Here is a 25,145-nt window from a genome sequence, read left to right on the forward strand (position 1 = left end):
ATCATTAGATCTATCATCTAATTTTCTCAAGTATAAAAATATAAAAATGAAGAGAATATATTTGTCTAGTATCTTAAAACTAGAAGAGTAATCTAAAAAGAGTATTATCGGATGAAATATAAAATGAATGTATTCTAATCGGAGTAAAGATAAAAAAATGGTACATCAACATATTTTCGAATTGTTAAAATTTAATTGTGAAAAAAATAGCTTTTCTTTCTTTAAATATATTGTTTTAATCATCTTAGAAACAATATTATTTAAGAATTTTCACTCTTGTACTCGATAAACAAATGCAAATAACGAATATGTAATAATGTATAAGAAAGAAGTTTTATTAATAGAGATTCACATGTAATATGTAGAATTTTGGCAAATATGTATTTCTATTTGCGTGCACAAATTACTTTGCAAAATCAAATAATAATATAATAATGCAAATGAGAGTATATCTACATAAAATATACATTTAAGTAAGGAAGAAACTGCATGCTATTGCTTACAACTTACAGACGCTAGAAGCTATTTGTGGCAAGCATGGAATCAAACAAATTTATACAGTATCTCTCCCTTGTATACTAGTAATCACACGATGTGCAAAAAACCATAATATTTGATATTAATAAACATATTTCGCAATATAAATTGCAATAAGCAAGACTGCAAACAATTGCATTAGTCTACAATATATCGAAATATATGTCGAAAATTGATAGTAAAAGGATCAATTCTTATTAGATTTAACCGCTCAATAATATTTGATTACATTAGTAATTTTATTTTAAAAAGCCTTATTATATAAGCAAACGAAAGCCAAGGCAAGCCTTGTACAAATCTACCTTTTTGATACATTAAATAGTCACTATATTCAATGCACTTGGACCTCGATATAATATGTGTTCAAAAAATAGCAAACGCAATGTTTTTCGAGATTGCTTAACATTTTCTTTTTTTCTTGGAATTATTTTTGCTATATATATATATATCGAGGAGTTCTCCGAGAGCATTTTTATTAAATTTTATTACATTGCTAAAGAATTTCTTTCACTGTAAAATCATACCTTTGGGAAATAACGGTCCATGTACTGCATGTAAACAAGGAAAAAAATTTGCTCGTCAGATAATTAGCTGAGGTAGCTAATAAGAGAAGAAACGACTCATGCGTCTACTTACCTTATCAAAGTCCACCTGTACCGACATTTGATTCACTTTGTAGTCGTGAAGAACTCGTTGGCACTTGTCAGTTGTGCATGCAGCCAGTGTGTGAAGGAGATTTTTCTTGACACCGCGGACAACTGAAAAATTATGAAATTAATTCGTTTCTGAAGCTATCGTTTCATAAAACGATTCGTTGTAAAAATAAATTATTATAAAACTATATTTTAAGTAAATTTGCTTGAAATGTGTACAAAAAGCAGCTTAAGTTTTCATAGTTTGAATTACTTTAATATAAATTGTAAGAAAGAAGAAATACCAAATGTATTGAATGATTTTCTAATTTCGTTCAATAAATGTGAAGATGTGTGAATATGGTCGGGTTACCAATGTCTAATTGACTGGCGTTTATTCGCAATTCCTGCGTTATTTTATTCATCAGTCTCAAATCCTCTCTGATCGACTCCAAGCCGGCGACTATCTCATTCAAGTTAGTAAGGGAAACGGCGTGCGAGTATTCCGCTAGTTGCTCGGTAACGATTTTGCCGCTGGCCTGCAGAATATTGTTGAGCGTAACTTCCAACTCCTCAGGATTGGTCTTGAGCAAATTGTCGATCTCTTGCTTTGTGGTAGTCAAGTAGAGCTTGACGTCCCTCAGACTAGTCTTAGCGTTAGTTGGAAGCTCTTTGGTTCCCTCCTGCATGTATTCGTTTGTCACGAAGGCGCAGACCACCCCGAATCTGCGTTTATTAATTATACATTTTATTTCATTAGATAAAAACGGCGAGAACGTTATGGAAATATAATTGCACTGTTGAATTTTATACAAGGCTTAAATCAATTTCGAATATTGTATATTAATACCATATTTCATGAAAGATGATTAAGTTGTACTCGAGTCGATTAAATATTTTTCGAGAAAAGAGAGACGCAAGTTATTGTGATACTGTGCAATATATAATAATGCATCAATATATTCATTAATATTTCGAATGGAAGAAAGCAAACGTATTTTAGAAATTTCCAAAAATTCCTGGAGCCTTTATTACTATGCAAAACTCAAAACTGAAGGAATATTAAGACAAATATTTGCCAAATTAAAGCTTAAAAGTTTTCGGAATCTTATGAAAAAAAATATCTTACAGTATAATAGTGGCGACTCCGATTAACACGATGCTGAGCATAATCTTCTTGCAGTGATCGTGCTTTTTGTCGAAGGGTTGACTTCGAGCACCGCAATGTCCCGCACATCTGCAGCAGCAGAAGAAGAGACCCACGCAGGGGAGAATAGCTGCCAGGAGGAGTCCAATCACAGCCAGGCCCGCGACTCCTCCATAATGCGTTACTATAATTTTCCATTCTTTCAGAGGATCCGCGAAAGTTGGAGTACCATCAACCAAGGTGATCATACCTGCGAAGCAAATATTTTGTCTAATTATTAACACTGGCAATTAATTAAGAGAAACTGGCTGTAGTCGACCGGGTTACGGACACGTGCACTAAATTATCTTTCATTATCTACATTTTAGACTTGATGTAAAAAAAAAAAAAAAAAAAAAAAAAAAAAAAAAAAAAAAAAAAAAAAAAAACCCCAAAAAAAAAAAAAAAAAAAAAAAAAAAAAAAAAAAAAAAAAAAAAAAAAAAAAAAAAAAAAAAAAAAAAAAAAAAAAAAAAAAAAAAAAAAAAAAAAAAAAAAAAAAAAAAAAAAAAAAAAAAAAAAAAAAAAAAAAAAAAAAAAAAAAAAAAGTAGATCACTCGCAATCGAGTTGAAGAATGCGAGCGCGCCAATTTCTTGGCAGTAGTAAAATTTCCGCAGTAAAATCCGCAATATGAGAATTCTAAAGAACTTATTCAGGATTCGTATAACTCTCATGTGTATGACATATCAATCCATATTTTTGAAAAATGGTAAAGTCTTGAGAATGCATACTAAAAATATTATCAAAGAATCTCGCTCGTTTCACGAGATTCTTGATATAATAAAGGGAGCAACCCAACCCTTCCACTGAATGATAAATACATAATGTATAAAAACGGAGCTACGTGTTCTCCATCGGAACAGCTGATGGTGTGTTGCGTCCTTTCTCGGTGGGGAGAACCGGTGGGCCGAACGAATAGAATGAGGACGCGTCGAATCTAGGTCATAGGTCAGGGTGCCGGAAGGGTTGCCAGGTCGCAACGGAAAACAACGAGGACGGACAGCGAAAATTTATTTGCCGGATAATGTAACCCAAGGAAATGGGTCAGAGCTCTGCTTGGTGGCTGTGTTTTAGGTTGCCGGCCATAGCCGTAGCGAGCTGAATCGATCTACATTCGGTGATTCTATGCGCTTTTCGTACGCTCGCGTACGCACGCGCGATGTAATCACGATTGCGGATTACAACAGGATCGGGATGAGTCGAAGAAATGTCTCTCCGCAGTTCTTCCCCCCTTTTCCCTACCCCAGGAAATTTTCGCAAGCGACCTGGTGAAAAGGATAATATGTCAAGTTAATATTTGCGCGACATGCTCGTCGCACGATTTTAAGAGATAGCATGTTTAATTTCATGTAACGAGATCGCAATTTTGAACCGCAAAAGATGTTAATGCTCTGATGCGACCGCAATACTGCAAATTTCTACGCAATAACGTATAATGATGGCATAAATTTATCATCTCTGTAAAAAGTTGATACTCTATATTTTTAGGATTTCGATATAATTGATGGAATTCTGGCCCCGAAGAGCATTAAAGTTTCTAATACGATTCAAAAAGTTGTGGCCATTAAACGTGAAAAATAAAAGTACAAATATATGTATAAGATATCACACTTTATTTCCTATAATAATTTGTTCATTTCGATTAGAGATATTAATTTTAATATATAAAATATTTCAGGAATAAAAATACGAGATTATACGAGAATTCTATAAAGTATTTAAAATTTCATGTGATCTAAAGAAATTATTTTAAAAGAATTATCTTTGAAAGAAAACGCAATTGATTTGATTGATTTAATAAAATGGCTAAATTCTGCCAAATATTCGTCTAATTGGAATTATCACACGTTTCTCTGAAAGCGCACCTCGTTGCAGATTGTCGAATCAGAGCGAAAGCACTGCCAATCAAGTTTCATGAATCATGAAGAGCGTTTTTGAGGACGTCTCTAGTTAGTAATAGGCAACGGAAATAGCAAACACAAAAGAATAAGTCATGATTGGACTCGTTAGGGAGCATGTATGCAATGTTGGATGAATCAATAACAGCGGAAAATTTAACGTAAGTTGCTATTTGATTGATTTATCGGGGGTTGTTACAATACTCTATTAAGCTTTCAATATATTAATTCTTTTAATAATTTTATCTTTGAAGATTCGTGTGATTTTCACTAACACATGTCCATTGTTAGGAGAAAAAATATTGCTATTTAGATTCTTGTAATTTGTTGATTAATCTATAAATAAATCAAGCGTGTGATAGGTTTCGTTATGATAAGCAGGACATGCCAGCGCAGGGATGCGCCTCGCGAGAAATAGAAAAATCTATAATTTATTTTTGGCGCGGAAAAGGACGTTGATGACGTCGACAGTGCAATGCCCGATGATAAAAATAGACATGTTTTCTCATCATAATTGCGAAATGAAACAATAATAATTCTAATTCTCCGTACAAATTTTAAATTTGTTAACGCTTCTCTAAAGACTTTTTATCGAATGAAAATATCTCTAAATTCATTAAAATATCTCTCGTATTCATTTTCTGTTACACCTGTGCACCTTTCGTATTCATTTTCTGTTATTTAGACGTATGTACACGATGTATGAATAAACATGTTGCAAACGCAATATTATGTAGAAATGTGTTTTCAGCATGTCACAATATGCAATAATCTACTTTGTTACATAAAAGCATATATAGTTATACGTTGCGGAATCCATTGTTGCGTAGTCTATCTTTCTCAGAGTTGCATATTAATTTTCAATTCAAGAATAAAAAAAATGCCGGGAAAATGTATTATGGTCGACGAAGATGTACGCCTTCCTGGACCGAATTTCAAGAAAGTAGGACGCTGCGATTCAGCATGAGAAACGACCACTCTGAAAATTTGTCCTCCTTTGCGAGAAAACGATTCTTGGTTCTCGCGGTACTTGTCGTCGCTTTCGGAACAATAAACAATCGTTTAGATTTACGACTAAATTTGATGGCCTATTTATACTTTATTTATAATTTAATTCTTCGTAGAATATCATAAATATATTTTAAATAATGTTAGAGTTTTCTATTTCATATATTTAATTAAAATAATAAAAAATTGATAGTGCGTCTTTTTAATAGAGACCGACCGGAAGGAATTAAAGCATCCTTATATCGTCTGCACATTGTAACATATATAAAGTAAATATTCTATCGACAAACCAGCAAACCAGTGCAATCGTGCAACTCACAGCAGACTCACTGTCGTGCAGGTAAGGGTTTCGATCGATTTTCCGCAGTCATTGACCTCCATGGTTACGTTAATGCTGCCATCGCCATCGTTGTCGCAGGTTTAGGTCGTGGTCTTTTAACGATTCCCGCGCATTATGTAATCGCTGATCGAATTCTGTAATCTTTTTTCCAATATCGTAGAAATAAAGAAACAAAGAAACAAAGTTTATTGATAATACAGTCTTTTGTGTTTCTATGCTTTTTTTTATTTACGAGTCAAAACAATAAAATTGCAATTAATGGTTACATATAATTCTTTTATCGCGAATAAAAATACAATTAAAAATATCAGATAGTTAACTCAATATGTATGTATATTTCTGTGCAGAATTTATTTCCGAAGACGATGTTACGAGTAATTGAGGCGCAACTTTAGAACACCCTTCTTCACTTTATTATCGGAATTTTATAGCCCATAATCCCGACAGAAACTTCCGCCATTATCCTAATGAAGAATTGCTTGTCATGGTACAGTAAATGTTGGTATATGCAACATTCTGATCGAATCAAAGTTATTTTTTTCAGCTCAAAACTGAGATGATAATGCCGCAGAAAATTTTTTTGTAAAGTTATATTATAATTTCAAGACACGCGGGCTTTATACATATAAATCAACGTAGATTTCTCTAAATCAAAGTCACAGTCTAATTAGTCGACAATTCTCGTTTTATCGGCAAACGGCATTAACCGGAAATGATAGGAAAACGTTTGTGCGATGCAATTAAATGGCAATTACTTACAATGTACCATTAGTTTCTATTGGCACGGATTTCCGTAATGAAGTCGCTCGTGAGTTTTTTTTTTCAAAGCCGATATCTCCAATAGTTACGATTCACCTATCAGGATAATTAAATTAAGTTGAGAATACTGCGGCAAAATTAACAATCAAACCTTGCCATTGACTAGCTCGCGTTAATGCACACATGTTTCGCACGTCATCGACATTATTGTTTATTGTTTATTATAAAAATTATTATAATTTATTATTATAATAATAAATATTTATTATAATAATTTATTATAATAATTATTAAAGTCAAAAAATCATTAATTAAGAATTAGAAAATAATGATATTAATTAAGAATCAGAAAATGATCGCATCCGGAATATACAGGGGATATACATATATCTCATGGTGACTCCGTATTGTCTTTGTAAATGTCTTAGTAATTTATGTAGAAGTAATTAATCGATTCCGACTGTAGCGATATGTCTTTGTAATTGATGTAAAAGAAGAACGCGAGCAAGAAATGTTGAAAAGTCCGACGATCGATTCGTGTTTGAACAATATAGATATATACGGTAGCTCGACGGTAAAATCCAGATAAAGCTCACTCGCACGTCTTCTCGCTCCTCTTCTCTTGTTAAGAAAGATTCGGTGTTCCAGAAATTTCATCACTTTTCATTTTTCCTTGCTTTTCTCGTTGCCGCTTTTACTCGCAAGACCGACAACGGCTCATACATCTCATTATTTTTAAGAGCAAAGTGCTTTGGCGCACTTTTTTCAAATTTCAAACAAAAAGGGAGAAAATTCTTTTTATTATTTTCACAAGCAAACCCACATATGCGTTCCAGAAACACTTCCCATGGAATTATGCATATGTTGCATTCTTTTTAATTATCTTGCATTTATTCATTCCGTTCGAGACAAGAGCGGGTATGAACTTGAAGAAAAAATTGCCATATATCCATATGGCGTGCATCTGTAAAACTACAATTGCAGAGTTTTATCCGTTTTGTGGAGACATAATTCATCGGTAAGGGAGGCTGAGATCTTTATTCAAGATTTATGATTAACGACAGAACAGATGTCGGCGAATTAAAAATATGTTATAGAATTAAATGGCATCTCCCTCTCTCTCTCTCTCTATGTGCGTACAGATGATAAAAGAGAGAGATACATGTTATATGAGAGAGAGAATTATATGTTTAATATTATTTATATTTAATTTGATAATGCATTTTTAATTCGCCAACATTATTTTGTCGTTTATATATAAAATTTCATTTTTTTCTAAAAAACAAGATTTGCGTCATTTAAATTGCATCTCAATTAAAAAAAAATTCGTTTGCATAGTACAGTCACTTTTTAAATGACGATTCATCGTGAGATCATGAGAATTAGACAGCGTAAATTCGACTCTAATTGCGCATTCTCCTGACACTATCAAGTCTATATACTTCATCGCTTATATTAACTTCTCCGTGTCCTTAATTGCGCTGGCGGCCAACTAATGCCCCAACTGGAAAGTTAATTCCTGCACTATAATCATAACAAGACATGCAATGACGGCAACAACCGCGTACCGTTGCATCGCTTTTCTTCGCAAACGTAACACACGTAACGATTACACACAGTACGTACGGTACTGGTCATTAATTTGCAAACGCTTAACGGAAAATTGACCTTTTAAAAGAAACGAGCGTATAAGCGTACACACTGTAATAAAATACATACAACTTGGAGTATTCGTATTACGCTAATAAAGAGACTCGTGCAATATGATCTTTTTTCAGTGATTTTTCTTTAATTCTCTTAATTCTAGTGAGAGAATTTCTATGTGTTATCAGAAACGAGCGGATGATTTCCTCTCCGGATGTTGACTCACGGCTCGTCTAATTGCCACTCGAGCATTAATTGACTCTTCGCGATGCTTTTTCGGGAGTTGGCCGGGGCTCAAGAAAAATTCGGCATGACGCGTGGGGTTGACGGACTCTCCAATCTGACAGGAGAAACGCGGTGAGCTACATTTTTGGCTCATTTGTCCACGGATTAAGGATAAACTGCGCTCAATAATAATCGTAATTATTACAATAGTTGTCGTCGCGAAAAAATTATTCTTAAAAGCTCGACAATCGATAACAACAAAGGATAATGCGGGTCGAAAGCATTAATACGTTCCGCTGTTCCGTTTGTAACTGTAATTTACACAGATGTCTTCTCAGCGTCTCGTCGCGATTACGGTACTTTTGTCACCGCGTTTGCAAATCGGCGTAGTCACGCGACACCAATCGTCAAAGTCTCGCTCGTAATCTATGGCAAAAAGATATTACACAATCTCGATATGATACCCCAAAATAAAAATAAAAAACGAATTTATGATAAGGATTGCGGTTGTAGTCAAGTTTTTTTGCTTGCATAATGCTACACTTTGTTGTCTCTTTTTTATTACATTATTACATATATTGATAATATATCTATTATAAAAAAAGATACATGTTTGTATTTTTTGATTACACGCCTCTGATACTTGTTTCAGGATAAGAAAATTTCATGCAAATCATAACGGCGAACCTAACACATACAAGAATGTTCACACGGCTATACATAAATATGCATTGTGTCGAGTATAATTGTCGAGACACTGACCCCAACTAACGTCATGCCCGTTAAGATGTCGACGGTCTCGTTAAATTTAACACCTTCAGTAATTTAGATCGCATTATCTTTTATTATGATATCTCAAGAAGAAAATTGACCATTTCATTGAAAATGTATCGAAAAGAGTCATCAATTTTTTGCTTCATGACTGCGGTATAAAATAATGAAAATAAATAAACTTTCTTAACCATGTAAAGATGCCTCTCCTGTAATAAAATCCAAGCATTTTCGATATAGATACGGCGTTGTTTTCAACAAATATAAACTGCAACTATCTCTTATAAGCGAGAGTTGTGCGCTGTTATCGGATCTCGATAAATTATGCGTTAAATTAACGAGTTGTCGAGTGCACGCTTCATCGACATGCGGAATTAACTCGTGTTTAATTGGAAGCAATGAGTGTAGGAAGGAATGTCGGAGTTCACGAGTATACGGTCATATCGTATGTTAAACAAAGATCTCCATAGAAAGATTAATTTTTTTATGTATTATACGACTTGTATTAAAATATATATTATAAAAGATTAGCAATATTGATATTTCACCGCGATAATAAATAGTATAATATGTATATTAATATAGAAAAATATATAAATATTCATAAAATTTTTAAAATAATTTTTCTTAACACGTTGCATTCTTATCAAACAATTATTAAATAAAATTATTTAACGTTTTATGTATACCGGGTATTACGAAGAAATAGGCGAATCAACTTTATGCCGAGAAATATCGCGACATTTTTATCTCTGAATGTATATATTTAAATAGGAATTATTTTCCGCAGTTTCCGTTGCTAACGTCTGCGGTCCGGGATTTTTCTGGTCAGATAATAAGCTTTTGCGTTTCTCTTTCAAAGACTCCCACATAGGAGAGTACATATGTATTAATTTCCTGCCATTGTGAACGTAAAACGTCATACAACAGGAGGGTTGACGAGACGCGAATGTAAAATGCAATGGGCATTGCGAGACTGATACCAAAAAAGATCGTATGTACGTCAAGTGATGTCTGCATATCGCACGATAATGCGATAATAATAATAAATGCTCATTCTCGTACGGAGAAAAGAAAATAAGCCATTTCCCGCGAAAATAAGGATAGGACGATTTATGTGACTCGCTTTTTATAGGATGTCTGCAATAACTGTTTATACAATTGGACAAGTTCTTCGACAAAAATTTATGTAAAGCATAATTAATTAATAATTAATATTCTCGTGTGTTGTGGTTTCTTTTTTACATTACGTGTTAGAGAAAATATCTAGAAATATTTTTTAGTTAATGTAAAAAGTAAATGTCTATCTACATTCTTTGTTTGCTTTATATCCACGAGTTTATGCATTACAAATAGCACTTTATACTTGCATAGAAATCTAGTCTTGTGTGCCACAATCTACATGGTAAACAATTTTAACATGCAAGCGATCTGATGAATATATGTAATACAATTTCCCCGAGTTTACGTCTCTTTAGCTCTCTCTCTCTCTCTCTCTCTCTCTCTCTCTCTCTCTCCTTTCCTCAGGAAGAAAGATAGAGATGACACTATTTTCTAGACGCATCGAGAACAATAGTGAATAAATTTATGGGTCCATTTTATGAAAGGCCTTCGAGCCCTAACGTCCGATTTTATGGACAAACTCGAGACTCCGTGCCGTTTCAACGATGAAACTTGATCCTAGTCGGTTAAGGATGTCGCACGCGTGTGAGTGATAAAAACTAGTATCTGTGAACCGGATTCTCATCGTCGCTGTATAAGGCTGCCTTTACGAGCAATTACGAAGCCGGCAATTATAACCGGTCGACGATCAGTGGACGAGTAAAAATGACAAAAAAACAGACGTATTTCATTATATTTAGACAACAATTATGTATACAGAGTGCGCTTAATTTCTGATATTAGAGAATCTTGTAATGGTCATTTATTTTTTTAATGATAAAATCTTGCATTGATCGAAGAATCTTATCAGACTCGAATTACAGTTTATCATGACAGATCGAGACATTTACGTGAAGTGCCTTTACGAGCAATTACGAAGCCGGCAATTATAACCGGTCGACGATCAGTGGACGAGTAAATATGACAAAAAACAGACGTATTTCATTATATTTAGACAACAATTATGTATACAGAGTGCGCTTAATTTCTGATATTAGAGAATCTTGTAATGGTCATTTATTTTTTTAATGAGATAAAATCTTGCATTGATCGAGAAGAATCTTGTCAGACTCGAATTACAGTTTATCATGACAGATCGAGACATTTACGTGAAGGAATTTCTAAACTGAAGCCAAGCAAAAATAAAGATAAGTAAAGATTCCAAGATAAATAATCTCTAAAATCTTTCAAGACTTTAGTAAATTCGCATGAAATTAAATTATCACAATTTTCAATGTCATAAATACATGAGTGAGTGATGTCTTTTGCGCTTTTATTTTTGTTACATTTCTCATTGTCAGTGATATTAATAAAAATGGAAACGTTAAACTTTTTATTTTGCATATAAAGGTTTCGTAGCCGATTTTGGTCTGATATCGCTGCAAATGTTCTCAGAAACGTAAAATTTTGATTTAACGATGCAAAAATGATTTCTAAATCATTTTTAATTTTTCGAGCCAATTTTTCCAACATTATACAAAATATAAAAGTCGCTGACAAAATTAAATTATGGATATCAAATTATACCGTGTCACTTTGCTTCAGCCAATGCGTAACAGAAAATATGAACTTTGTCGTATGAGAAAGTGAAAGAGCGATGTGAAAGCGCATGATATTGTAACAAATGGATCACGACGCGTCAATGGGAATACAGTTATAATGAAAAGAAGAATGTGTTATTCGACAAACAAACGCAATGTACATATAGTAGTGTGCAAATGATATATATGCACGTGCACGTGGATGCTTTCTTTTTCGCTCGCTGCATCTGTGCGAGAATAATCGGCAGTTCTTCTCTTTTCAAAGGGATCATCCTCGAGAGTCTTCTCTTCTATAGGAGTTCTCCTCCGTCAGAAGCAAGGAGGAAAGGAGACGGTAAATGGCGGAGAGGCGGTTTTTCTTTATGAACGAATCTCTATGGTAATTCAAACGGGGTAAGGAAAGGGGAATAAGAGACATACAGTCAATCTAAAAAGTATTTTTCTATCTGCGTGTTACCTTTTAAAACGATACTATACTACACAGGAATTTTCTTCTCTCTCCTGTGATTTATATGGCATTGTATTGACAATAAGTTTACCCAATAATGATTTGTATCGAAGAAAAATTCATCGCGAGAGGAGAATGAAAAGTGAAAGAAAATTTGATTTATTTATTGCAGCTTAAAAAAAAAAAAAAAAAAAAAGAACTTTTGATCTAGGCACAAACCCCTCACAGAATACTCGCAAATTAATGATTTCATTGATGCATTGCGAGAACGACAATCACTGACACGTGAGAGGCTATTGTGACGAAAGAATATTATTGTCTTTATTGCGTGAGTTAGCCTAACTGTTCTTCGTGGAGTGCTACGCAGCTGTCGAAAGCGAGAGAGCAAGAAAATGAGTGCGAGAAAGAGAAGTGAGACGCGTACTGCGAATTTAATGAATGCGAGAACGCGTGAGCCACACAATGGATACATGAACGTGTATGTGTACATTGTGTGTGCGTAATGTATCATCCGATAAATAAAAGGGGAGAAAGAGAAAAGATGAGAAAATCTATAATGAAATTTAGACCGCCAATAATCATTGATAAAAATGTAAAATTAATTCAGAAAGAATTAAGAAGGATTAAAAATACGCGCGATGATGTAATGGAAAGTTATTTTTATAATATGCTAAAAAAACATGTCGATATATTGATAAATATATTGAAAATTTGATTAGGAAACGCTTATGTTTATTACAAAAAAATTTGCATATTTCGCCCAGTCGGAATGCCAAAAATCGTTAGCGCATACGCCATTGGTGCTACTGCCCTCGCGTGACTCACGCACCAGGGCACCAGTATGCGTGAGCGTGATCCAAGTGGAAAATATGTGCATGAGAATACGAGGAATAGACTAGTCTGCGCGGCGCAATGACAGTTATATCGAAACCGCAGCAAGATGCCAGCAAAATAAAAATTATATTTTTTCGAACTGTACAAAAGAATACAAATAATATAAGCATATATATATATATATTGTAAAATACATTAGATTAGAGAAAAACATCACCGTAAATTATATTTGCAAGTAAAATGCAATAGGATGTGTCGGTTAAAGAGGATTGATTAATGTGCAACGAGTTACCCGGTTCAATACACACATATACAGAGATACTATATAAAGATTTAGAGAAGAGAAAGGAACACATCTTTGTCTTGTGTTTAACCGGCACTTAAAAACTGGCACGTTGATCTCGAGCTTCCCAACCGAGATTCTACACATGTGCAATGTCGCCAGAAGCGATGATGAACACGTGTATACGAAAAGATCATCTCCACGAGCACCTGTAAAATACGTGTGTCATGTTTCCGGTGATACACGCGGTGATACATCGAGATGACGATAACGAAAGAAAGTATTTAGCATGCAAATCGACGAGCAATGTCGGATGTTGTCATGCGTTTTGATTATCGAGCAGAGACGCGTGCGAAAGTGCGTGTGGCTCAACTTTTTATCTCAATTTTCTAAGCGTTTCGTAAATTCTCTTTTAGCGTGCGTCTTTTTTCGACACGTTAATACATCGCTTATTGGGTTATATATATATATATATCTCGTTTATCGTATACGCGAGTGCGTTTGTGGCGCGTGTATTTATGTGAGTGTGTTATGGCTCTTATAAAAATAGAACAGATCGATGATGTTTTCAGTAAAATAAGAATAATGTCGCTGCCGTTGCTCTTTACACATCGATTTATACTTGTTCACATTTTCACCCCTTTTCTTCTTATTTCTCCCTTTCGTTTACACCCTCATCGACACGTGCGCGTAATTTTTTCTTTCTTTTAGCTTTCCAACGCTCAATTACACAGTGTTAAATATTTACAATTTTGATTGCACAAGCCGAATAAAAACGAATTTTGTGTGTTGTTTCGACATTAATTCATATAAATTTAAAAGAACTTGAAAGAAACTTGAATAATATTTCTCTATTCGCACTATATAAAGTAACACGAAATAAATTTGAATAGAATAAACGCTCCTTCTATTCCTGACTTGCTGCAAGATTTGAAAATAGTTTAATTCATTGATAGAAGCACAGGAATGTACAAAATGATTAGACACCGATTCAATAGCCCGTAAATAAAATTTAGATGCTCGTCCAGATACGTGTAAAGGTGAAAGGGACAAATAAGCGAAGAACAATGTTCTCTCGAATCATTAACCGTGAACGGTATTTGAGGGTCGCGATGATGCGATAACGGATGTTCGCATTAACATTCTGATTTCTTTCAAAATGCATAGAGAAATTGAGTAGTTGATATAAATTCCAAATAATGACCAAATAATATATTCCATTGATTATTTAATCAATTATTATTATATAATAAAGTCATAATTAATGACTGTGCGATACACAATTTGTTATATGGAAGAATTGCAGGTTTTATAAGACTTACTTGTACTCGACCAAGAAGTCAAATCTATACATCGAGAGATGGATAAGATTTCTATCTAGGCTTAGAGATTAGCTGCAACATACGTATGGGTCGGCGAATCTTTAAACAAAACGCTTGTGTTTTGTAGAAAGCGTTTATCAAGTGTGCTCAGCGTGGCGTAAGGTCATGCTTAACGACCGTTCATAAATTATAGCCCCTCGCATATTAATGCCTTTTCTGCTCAAGGGAGATACACATGAAATCCTTCCAACCGATATCAACGTGATAATGACAAAACAAAATATCTTACAAAGTGAGAAAATGCGAAGATTGATGTTGATTTGCCAGAGATAATTCTCGCCTCATCAGTTTTAGTTTTTCCAAAGAGAGGGAGAAACATAATCTCTTTCTTCTCTCAACTCTTTCCATAAGTCTTATCAAAAGAATATAAAAAAATTTTCTCCTCTTTTTACATGTCTTATATCGATATAAATACTTATATTAATAGCATGTAAATAATAAACGTGAGCGTCACAAAAAAAAAAAGAATAAATATTTGTTAGTTTCGTTTAAACCAAGAGATATGATTGGTTGACATCACAAAGTTAATCAATCACTCATTTATTCGTTTAATTTAATTTAATTATTATGTCTAATATAGGCTGGTATAGTCTCATGGTAGGGTACGTTTTAGATTTCAACAGCTCGTACATAAATTACTCGATTGGCTGTCGATCGTTAACGCAGTTTGCGTTCGTTTCCGTCGCGTTATTACAAATCGCAATTTTGTTGGAATATCAAACACATGTAAATTGCCAGTTGGAAATGCAAGCTTCATCCTTGTGAAACGAAGCGTATGTACCGTCACGATAAACCTCGCGTCGCTTCGTTTTGGTGTGTCGGCTTCGGTCGGCTTTAATACTTTCGCCGTGTGTTACCGCGCATTCGGATATTAAATCCCCGATTTTCGCACAGCTGTGACTCTTGCATCCGATTTTTACAATCACGCGAACATTTGCCTCGATCTCGTGTAATTGAATTAATTTTATTCAATCGATGGGGTCTCATTCAAAAGCTAAGTTTAATTTATCATTTATATATGCTACCTGATAAATACAGGACGGGTCCAAACGTTCCGGAAGATTTTGAGATTTTATAGGAAATTTAATTCTGAACAACAAGTTTCCTATAAACATGGCTAATTTTTTAAGGAAGCATTTTTCGACCCACGTTTACAGGAAACTTTTTGCTCAGAATTAAATTATAAAATCTCAAAGTTTAGCCGGAACATTTGATCCTACCCTGTATACATATAGATATGCAAATTTTATCATATTCTTTTTCACAGATTGAAGAGATTGCCTCTCTTTCGACGAGACAACAAAAAAAACATTATCTCTGACAACATATGACGCATTGAAAGAAAATTATATGTTGCCAATGTAATGCATTTCATCAAGCTGACGCAGCGAGCGATCCTTTATCTTATCTCTCATTATCAAAGAGTATTAACATTGTCGTTTTGTCATTCATCGGGCGATTCTATTATGATTGCACTTTAATGCCGAGCGAGATATGGTTTCATCTACACGTGCAATCAATATAGTATTGCGTTATAAATTAATAACGGCTGTCCGTGAATCATGAGTCCTATATATTCCGAGAGAAGCTATTGATATTTTCTAATCAAATGCAATTAACTTAACACAAACAACATTTAATGCAAATAACATCATTAATTACCAATAAAATGTGGTGTGTATAAAACCTCACATTATACTCTCGCGGTACCATCAACCAATACGAGCAAAATAGTATGCGTATCTATTGCCGAAATTTATGAGGCTTTTTTGTCTTTTCTATCATTTAAATACACTTTTTTATCTCGACGATTGCGCTCAACTCATTACAAACTTAGATATGATATCGCGAGTTGCAATCGGCGATGCAACGAAGAAAAGAAAAAGATACATGGGTTGAGAGTAAGAGCAAACAATGTAATATAAATTTGCCGTAATAAATTTTACGTGTCGTAATAAATTTTACGAAATGTCCCAAAACTAATGCAAATATATATTCTTTATTGCTTTAAATTTTTGATTTACGGACCTTTCGATTCATAGAATTTAATTTAAAAAAAAATTTAATGCGTAAAAAATTAAAGATTTTTAGCTCTTGCTCGCTTTCATAAAATCCTTATCGTATTGTTTGTCAAACAGCAACGTTCTGTCCACTTTGTTGAAGCAGCTCTTTTTTTTTTTTACGGTAAACTTATTCGAGCTTTTAGAAACTGTGCGAACACATGTTTACATAGTGCAAACAATGAAACATGATGCACTTTAAAACAAATTCGCTGTATAAATGCAGCGATTATATTGATCGTCCATATAAGAAAGGATAGTAAATTGTATATAAAAATCTCCTTATAATTAATTATATATCATATAATATTTATTTATTATAATTAAAGTCGGTTTCTTTATTTTCAACTTTTTTTTTGAAACATAAAATTAGCGCTTAAGACAAATATAGAGTGCCCTAGGTAAAATGTAAATTTGTGCACGACTTTGTAATCGCGTTCTTCTCGTATATTCGCACAGCATTCCTTTGGGAATTCTCTCAACGTCGAAAATTCTTTCAGAGCATAAATTTCGCTTCCACCACGGTTAATTTCGATTAATGTCATTGTCCAAGCATGCGATAATGTGTTCGACGAGGTGAAAAGAGATAAGTTTTACCAACTGAATGATGGTTCCAAAATTTCGTCCTCTTATCGCTCTGCTCGTGCTAATATATATATATCTTTAAGACATTTATGGAAAAAAAGAATTTCCAGCGTAAAGATTTAAAAAGTTGCTGCAAAATGTAACGTACAGACAGAATTCTAAAAATGTGCCGATATTGCAAAAAGCGATAGCATGCAATAAAAAGAGTGTATTATCACTGTATAATCTTTTATAGGATTATATCCCGATAAAAAATTGGATATCAATCGCATTCGCATCCAGTTTTACTCTTATCACAAAAAAAAAGATTGTAAAAAAATTGTAAAATGCTTTTCTTATTGTATTACATCTAGTATGATACTATAAATATCGAATAATTTTTTACTCCGATATAATAAACATTGATGCAAATACTGATATTTAATCACGATAACGTAATCTTACACCTGACCGTAATCGTTCATTATTTGTAAATTGTAATTTGATGAACGAAATAATAGCGCAATTTGACGTCGAGGGAGAATCGATCTAACAAATTTGTAATTCAATCCGAAATAATATATTAAGAAATAGTGCATCTCACTCTCTATCCAAGAAAAGATGAAAAGAAGCTAGGTAATTTTATCAAACGAAAGATTAATGCTCAAGGACACTTTAGCCGCTTCCGTTTTGTGTTCACTTTTCTCTCGAATCTGCCTCTCTCTATCCGGGAGAGGAAACGTCAAATGGATGACGGCTTTTGTGCGACGAGAATCAGACGACGAGATCGATATACGGGCATCGCGGCTGCTGTCGACGATTGACGAGGCTCTAATGTAACGTATGTATACATACACATATGTACAATGCCTCTTTTTATGGAAAACGCTAATAAAATAATATCGACCGCCAACTGTATCAAAATGCGATTCCGCGACGCCGTAAATCATCTGTCACTCTAAACGGGAAATTAATGTGCACGTTATATAGTGAACGCGTTGACGTGTGTCGCGCCTTAACGAGCTCTTGGTCGATTTGTGAATCAATTGCTTGATACTGTTCAATTATTTACCGAAATAAATGAATCTGAATATCTTAATTGATAATAAAGTTCTAAATAAAGCATTAATTACTCAGCTCGTCGCAATATAACTTATCATTTTTTTATATCTTCGAATATGATTGTCGTGATTAAATATATAATTTTGATAGCAACCTTGATAAAATTTGTAAAAATCTTAATTTTATCGCTATCTTTATGCGATAAATCATGCTCGAAAAATTAATTCGTCGATATTTCTCTCTCTCTCTCTCTCTCTCTCGTTGGTTATATAATATAATTCTTGATTCAATAATCAAAAATTTCCATAATAAAGCGGAACGTCAGAAAATTGGATGTTTGGAATAATCCGTGCTGTTAAAGGTGCCGTTATTCGATTGACGTGCGATCGGGAAATAAACTTGAAAAAGAAGCAAACGTCATTCTAAAGAAGCAGCCGTCACGGGCTACTAAATAGCGCGGATAGAAGTGTTAGCTCGGCTATTGAAATCCAATTCCATCGCCCTGTAATTTCCGCGAGCGTGAAAAGCAATCGTGCACATGGCGGTGTCGAGTTTCGGTTTATAATTTGGAATCACCTGACATGAGTCTCTGCGCTGTCGGCGCATAATACCAAACCGAGCTAGTTACACGCGTGTGCGTCTCCAGTTTCGACCGCATCCGGTACCATTAAATCCACCGCGCGAATTCGGACGAAATTAGATTGTTACGGAGCGATCATATTGTGTAGCGAATCCAAACTTTGTTGCATTGTAGACTGACTTATTCTCATCGTGGTTGCGCAAAATTTAAACGTAATACGAACTTTAGAAAGACGGCATTTGCCTACGAAATTTGTAATCGAGACAGTTTACAGTTTGTAAAATTTCACATTTTTTTTCTCGAATGTTGTTTTAAAAATTTATATTTTCTTGTACCTATATATAACACAATTTTTTTTGTCGTAAAACGATTAATAAAAGAATTCTGAATTTAACGTATCGAAATCGTCACGAAGCATTAAAAAAAAAACAAAAAAAAAACACGGAAATAAACGATTTTTCACGATTTTTAAAAATAAATTGAAGACGACATGAATTGATTTAAAAAACTCCATCTTTCGCAAGTGAATTTAATAAAGTATATTGATCAAAAGAAGGAGGAGAATTTCTTATTAAAAATATAAAAATTTTATTATTTAATATCTGGATATTAAATTAAATCTCAATAATTCAGGTTTCCCTATGATTAGCTTGCAACGTTCAAGCATCTCGTTCTGAAAATCCTGTCTCAGGCACGAATGGCGAGCAATGGTGAGAGAACATGGAAAAAAAAAAAAAAATCTGACAAGTGATCACCGGAGCTCTCTCGCTCTCGCTTCTGAACGGACGCGATGACGTGCTCTCTCACTATCAACTTCCTGCTAGACGCGATACACACGCTCCTACGTTATTGCGTCTGGGAGGTCATTGATCTGCATAGTTCACAGAGTTATCGAAGTTTTTAACGAATCATCCTGAGTTGCGAGAAAAGCATTTGTATATATCCTTAATGCTATAAGAATTTTTTATTCTTGCTACGATGGCAATGAGCGGAAGCTGCAGAAGCAAATCTCTAATATTTCATCTTCAAACAAGATTTTCCGCGCGATAATTATTAATAAATAAAATAGAAAAAATAGAAAATTTAGATAAAAAAGAAATAAAATAAAAAATAGATAAAATAGAAAATTTTTATAACTTCGTTAAAAAAAAAATCAAAGTGAAAGACTTTATTAAAATTGATAAAAAAACAAAACGGATCTCGATATAAATCGCGAAAATATCTATCTGCATAGTAAACTAATAGGCAAAAAATTTTAATCAGTCAAATAATAGTTAAAAAGAATCCATGTAAATGTAAATATAAAAAAATCGCGATTACTTCATTCATTGTGGATTACATTCTAAGGTAACAAAACAATCGCGTAAATTCAATCGGAACGGAATAAAGAAAACGGCGCGCATGAACGGACACGTATCAAATCTTTTAAATTAATATCGATTTTCTTTGGATGCATAATCTCACTAGACGTAAATTCAATTTATAAGGAATATTTTATAGGGACGAATGCAGGAACGTCGTGTGAATCTGCACGAATCGGAAAAATCAGATTCGCGGATAAAAGCATTCGTCCAGTGAAATAAATTCAAGCGAAAAATTTGTACGTATATAAATGAATGAAAATTAATTATTTCAGACAGCACGATTGTTCTAACAGCTTTTATACAAAGACTAGGATTACATTGAAAAAATAAATGTATATAAAATGGTAATTCCTTGTTTAATAATTTAATTTAATAATAATGTACGTTACATTATTTAAAATGTAAAATTTTTGTAAATGCTCCAACTCACGCGAATGAAATATGATTTTATTTTATCTCGTTTGTATTTCGCATTTGTAACAGAATCATAAATCGGGCACTATATTCTTCCGCTTACTGATTAGATTGAAACGATATCGGTTGATTGATTCTGATAAACTGAATCCTATTTTTATATATTTTATCTATAAATAGGAGTAAAAGCGCTATAAAAGATACGCATAAAATAGAATTAGGCCAAGGTGTTGCGTTGATATTTCAAGAATGCGTCAATATTAATTCCAATTCCGCGATTAATTGAAATCTTTTTTAAATAGATTTATCATTCGATTTCACGACCTTCACGCGTAATTCGACCTAGCGCGCGCGATGAACGCATCCGCTTGTAAAGCTGAATTCATGCGTTGGAGCCGGTTAGCAAAGTACGGCTTCTTATAATTCGTTGATCATTTTTCAAGGTAGAATCGTGACAAAAGAGAGATATGCCGTCACTTTCACTAATCTTTTTTCATAATATTTTGTTTACGAAACGAGCATACTAAATTCGGCATCTCCATTCCCCCACACCCTCAATATGACAATTGTTTCATTTTTATCGAAATAAACTCATTGTAATATAGTGAAAATATTAATTTCGATACATAGAAAGAGAGAGAGAGAAAAGTTTTGCTCTATAGTTATTCTTCGACAGCGAGATAAAATCTACTCGTGATAATTTTGGAAGCGAGCGACGCGCGAATCATCTGTCAACGCCGTCAATATATGATTCGCGCCTCCGTTTGACAGCCGTCTCTGTTTACCAACAAGCGACCGGCCATTTTTTTCGGGCGCGCAGCGCGTATCGGCGTTAGACAGGGCACAGGGCGTAACCATCGCGAGGCGAAAATTCGCATTCCGTGCCCTAACCCTAAAAGTCCTACGATATTTCGCGACGCGTTCGCGTTGTCTTTCCCGACATTTTTTGACAACCACTCACCTTCCGGATACGCCTGCTTGCTCTGCACCAAGTCGATAAACATATTCGTAACGTTGTACAGCTGGCCCATGCCCTTCGGATTGAACTTGGTGGTGGCGTTGTAGGGCAATCCGGCAATGTTGATCGTCGAATAGGTGAGCGCCTGCGAAGCCATTATCTCGTTGAGCTGTCGGTCCAGATCCTCGCTGATCGCCCGCATACGGTTCGTTAGACTGTTTTCCTGGCATGACACCGGCCCCGGCCCCGGCCGCCACACGAGCACAAGCGACACGAGACATACGCGGAAAAGGAGCACCGAGATCGCCGTCACGGTCTGCGTCGGCCTGCGTAAACGCACGTATCGATACATCGCTAACAACGCCTCTCGCCCGGGACGACGGACGACGCGCCGCTACCAACTGATACCTTCTCGCCTTCGCGGCCGCGGCGTCGCGACAGCGGCCAACGAATGCAACGAAATGGCGGAATCGGACCGTTCCCCACTTCATCTTCCCCCACCACTCTATTTTTCTTTATCCCCAGACTTCTATACATATATTATATAATATATACAATATTATGTACGTATTATATATCTAGAATATTATTATATATTATATATTATTATTATTCTATTTATTATATATTGTTTATAATATATAAAAGTCTCTCTGCTGTGTCTCTATCGCTCTGTCACTTCGTCACTCGGCAGCGCGCTGCGCCTGCGCGCCGCTGCGCGCCATCTTCAGCGCTAGGGAGGAACTATATCCCGGCACTTAAAGTATGTAGTACAAGGTGCAAGTGTATCAAACTTTAGGATTATTTTCTGCGAAACCTATCAGTTCGAAAGGTAATTTAAAGCGATTTTTATAGACCTCGCGCGCGCGCGCGCGCGCGAAGCATACATCTTAGATTTTAATTGTATCCTCTCGTGTGATGTAAGTAAAGAGTTTAGAAATATTTATTTATTTTTATAAACAAATATTTAAAAAGTAGATAAAAAAGCACTAGAAATTTAGAAACATCTCGAGCAGTAGCAACGTTTTCTCTCTCTCTCTCTCTCTCTCTCTTTCTCTCTAAACGTATCTATATATTTTATTTATATATATGTTTAGGGAACATTTATGAAACATGGGCTACCTGGGATAAATTTAATTATTTTAATTGGATTAGAGTGTTTATTTCAGAGTAATACTGATTCCATTTAGACGAGAAATAAAATAAATAATTTTTTCAGCGCATATATAGCTTGCAATAAAATATGATGGTACAATCATAGAACCTCATTATTATTGAAATAATTTTTATCATAGCGTGTAGAAAACTGCGCTTTTAAAGCTAAACGCAAGAAAGCATATATTAGAAATATATCTTTTGTTATTATTGAATTATATATATATATATATATACATATATACACCGGCCTTTAGTCCGTGTTCGCTCGTTCCGCTTTTTTAGCAATCTCGTTCCGACGTTCCGGAACAATTTCGTACGGAGTAGTCGATCGCATTTACATCGTCTCGTCTGTTTCGTATTAATAAAGAGGTTTCGCGAGATTATCGATACACGTTAGCAGTATCGTTGTTAAATATGTTGTGATCGGGTTAAGTAAGTCGACACGCAAATCGCAAGTGAGGTAAACATAGCGGGAGAAGCAAAAAAGTCGATGTAGTGTAGACGATCGTTGTTTATGTTTCGCGTTCTTTATCGCATTAATAAAGATGGTATTTACTATGGTTATTTAATACAAGATATCGCGTCGATAGTACGGAAGAAATAGTACGGAAATGTCGTTAGTTTTGTCAAGTTACTCCAAATATTGTTAAAAGGGTAAATATTCATTATAGAGATATATCACTTTTTTTGGAACAACAACTCGTTATTTTATTTTGTGCAAGACGCTAATTATTTTTTACTTTAGAAATAATTAAAACAATATATTATACATGCGTATAATCGTTGCTTTTAAATACGTACAAATAATCAGATAAGAGCGGATAATTTGTTCGAGCAAATTTTTACCCATCGATATATATATATATATATTAATATGTGAGTTTCAAAAGACTCCGTGAGATGGCTCTTGATGAATATTTGCCAACGGTAAAATATAAATCATCATCGCGCGCGAGTGAAATATGGCGGGAGGAGGAAACGTTCGAGAAGTTATTTGCGTGCACAAAGGTTTATTTAATAAGGTATACTTATATTATATTACGTTTCAACGGTTTAGATTTGAATATCTATACGAGTAATTCTTGAGGAAAAGATATAAACGCGTGAACGAAGCAATTGATGGCAAAATTTGCAGATTGTGTCTCACGATTATACTTGAAAGAGAATTTCTATTTTCTTAAATAAATTTTCTATTTCTCTTTTAAACACAGGGAACGCACATATTGGCATTCTTGTCACGGCGCTTATCGTGGATGGAGATCAGCATATTTTTGGAAGAAGACGGTTAATCTTCGTAATCTTCGGAAGGATCGCGCTGTAAATCTCTTTATATGATGATGCGTCTCTTGAAACGACTCCGCTGCTACAATAACAACCTCGGACCTCGGGGAAAACGGGAGAAAACATCGAACCGTAAGTCGTATCTTTTTCCACTCGCATATATATATATATATATATATATATGTATATACGTGCATGCATATTTTTAAATTTACTGCTACGGTTGTCACACTATCTCGTTCGCCAAAAATTTGAAATTGAATATATATGTATGATATATAGTGCAGTATCAATAGCAATTTACGATAAATATTGTGTTTTCCATGGCAATAATGATGCAGTAAAGCAAAGTAATCGCTTTAAGTCTTGTGTGATCACTATCAACAAATTATCAATTATTAAAATTATTAATAATTATGAGAACCATGCATGTACGCATATATATATATATAGTATATATGCAAAAGCTTTTTTAAATATTCTTTAAATAAAAGATGAATAAAAAGATAATGCATTGAGACTATAAATTTTGAAGAAAATTATTGGAAATTTTTGTTATATTTTTGATTACAAAAAATAATTATTTTAACGATAACATATTAGCAATGTTAACTGTGTCATGTATTTATTTATAATAACTTTTAAAAGTTCAACATACTTTAATATCTTGTTGTTTACTTATGTCTGGTATAAATCATCTGTTTTTTGTCATAACGAGATTTTATTGAGATAATTCATAAGTACATTGATAACGTATCAGATTATCAACTTATGTATCATTTTATGTTGTATCAAAATAGCAAATGATTAAATCTATACTTTCGAGATATCTCGAATGTAGCTAATAATTCAATCTGAATATCGGTAATTGGTTTTCAAATAATGATATGATAAAAGCAGTGTATTCTCATCGATTCATTACTCTATTTCTATTTGCATATAACATAATTTATTAATTACATTACAATATTATGGATTCTAACTTGTATAAGATAAATATAAAATATATATATATTGCTGTAAGAATATAACTGTTAAGGTAAGTTTATAGAATTT

The 25,145-nt window shown here is 34.0% G+C and overlaps 1 protein-coding gene and 1 long non-coding RNA gene across 14 annotated transcripts in view; one reads left to right on the forward strand and one right to left on the reverse strand.

Moving 5' to 3' along the window:
• The window catches only part of LOC115240859 (prominin-like protein), a 30,819-nt gene extending 8,699 nt beyond the window's left edge, over positions 1-22,120 (reverse strand). For 4 of the 13 annotated variants that reach the window (XR_003884829.1, XM_029816259.1, XM_029816252.1 and 1 more), the window contains exons 1-6: positions 21,654-22,120; positions 2,299-2,566; positions 1,543-1,895; positions 1,174-1,295; positions 1,062-1,085; positions 511-522 (exon numbers count right to left, since the gene is read on the reverse strand). Coding sequence is in view for 12 of the 13 variants with exons in the window: in XM_029816259.1 (XP_029672119.1) it covers positions 511-522; positions 1,062-1,085; positions 1,174-1,295; positions 1,543-1,895; positions 2,299-2,566; positions 21,654-22,002 (1,128 nt within the window). In the remaining variant the exon portion in view is untranslated. The remainder of the gene's footprint in view (positions 1-510; positions 523-1,061; positions 1,086-1,173; positions 1,296-1,542; positions 1,896-2,298; positions 2,567-21,653) is intronic. The other 9 variants (XM_029816260.1, XM_029816261.1, XM_029816255.1 and 6 more) reach the window with 5 other exon arrangements.
• A 1,581-nt stretch (positions 22,121-23,701) lies between these two features.
• Positions 23,702-25,145, forward strand: part of LOC115240992 — an 87,737-nt gene continuing 86,293 nt past the window's right edge. Inside the window, exons 1-2 of the long non-coding RNA XR_003884842.1 lie at positions 23,702-23,830; positions 24,020-24,221. This is a non-coding gene — a long non-coding RNA (uncharacterized LOC115240992). The remainder of the gene's footprint in view (positions 23,831-24,019; positions 24,222-25,145) is intronic.

Source organism: Formica exsecta, unplaced genomic scaffold (assembly GCF_003651465.1).
Source record: "Formica exsecta isolate Colony F162 unplaced genomic scaffold, ASM365146v1 scaffold458, whole genome shotgun sequence".
In the NCBI taxonomy this organism is placed as follows: Eukaryota; Metazoa; Arthropoda; class Insecta; order Hymenoptera; family Formicidae; genus Formica; species Formica exsecta.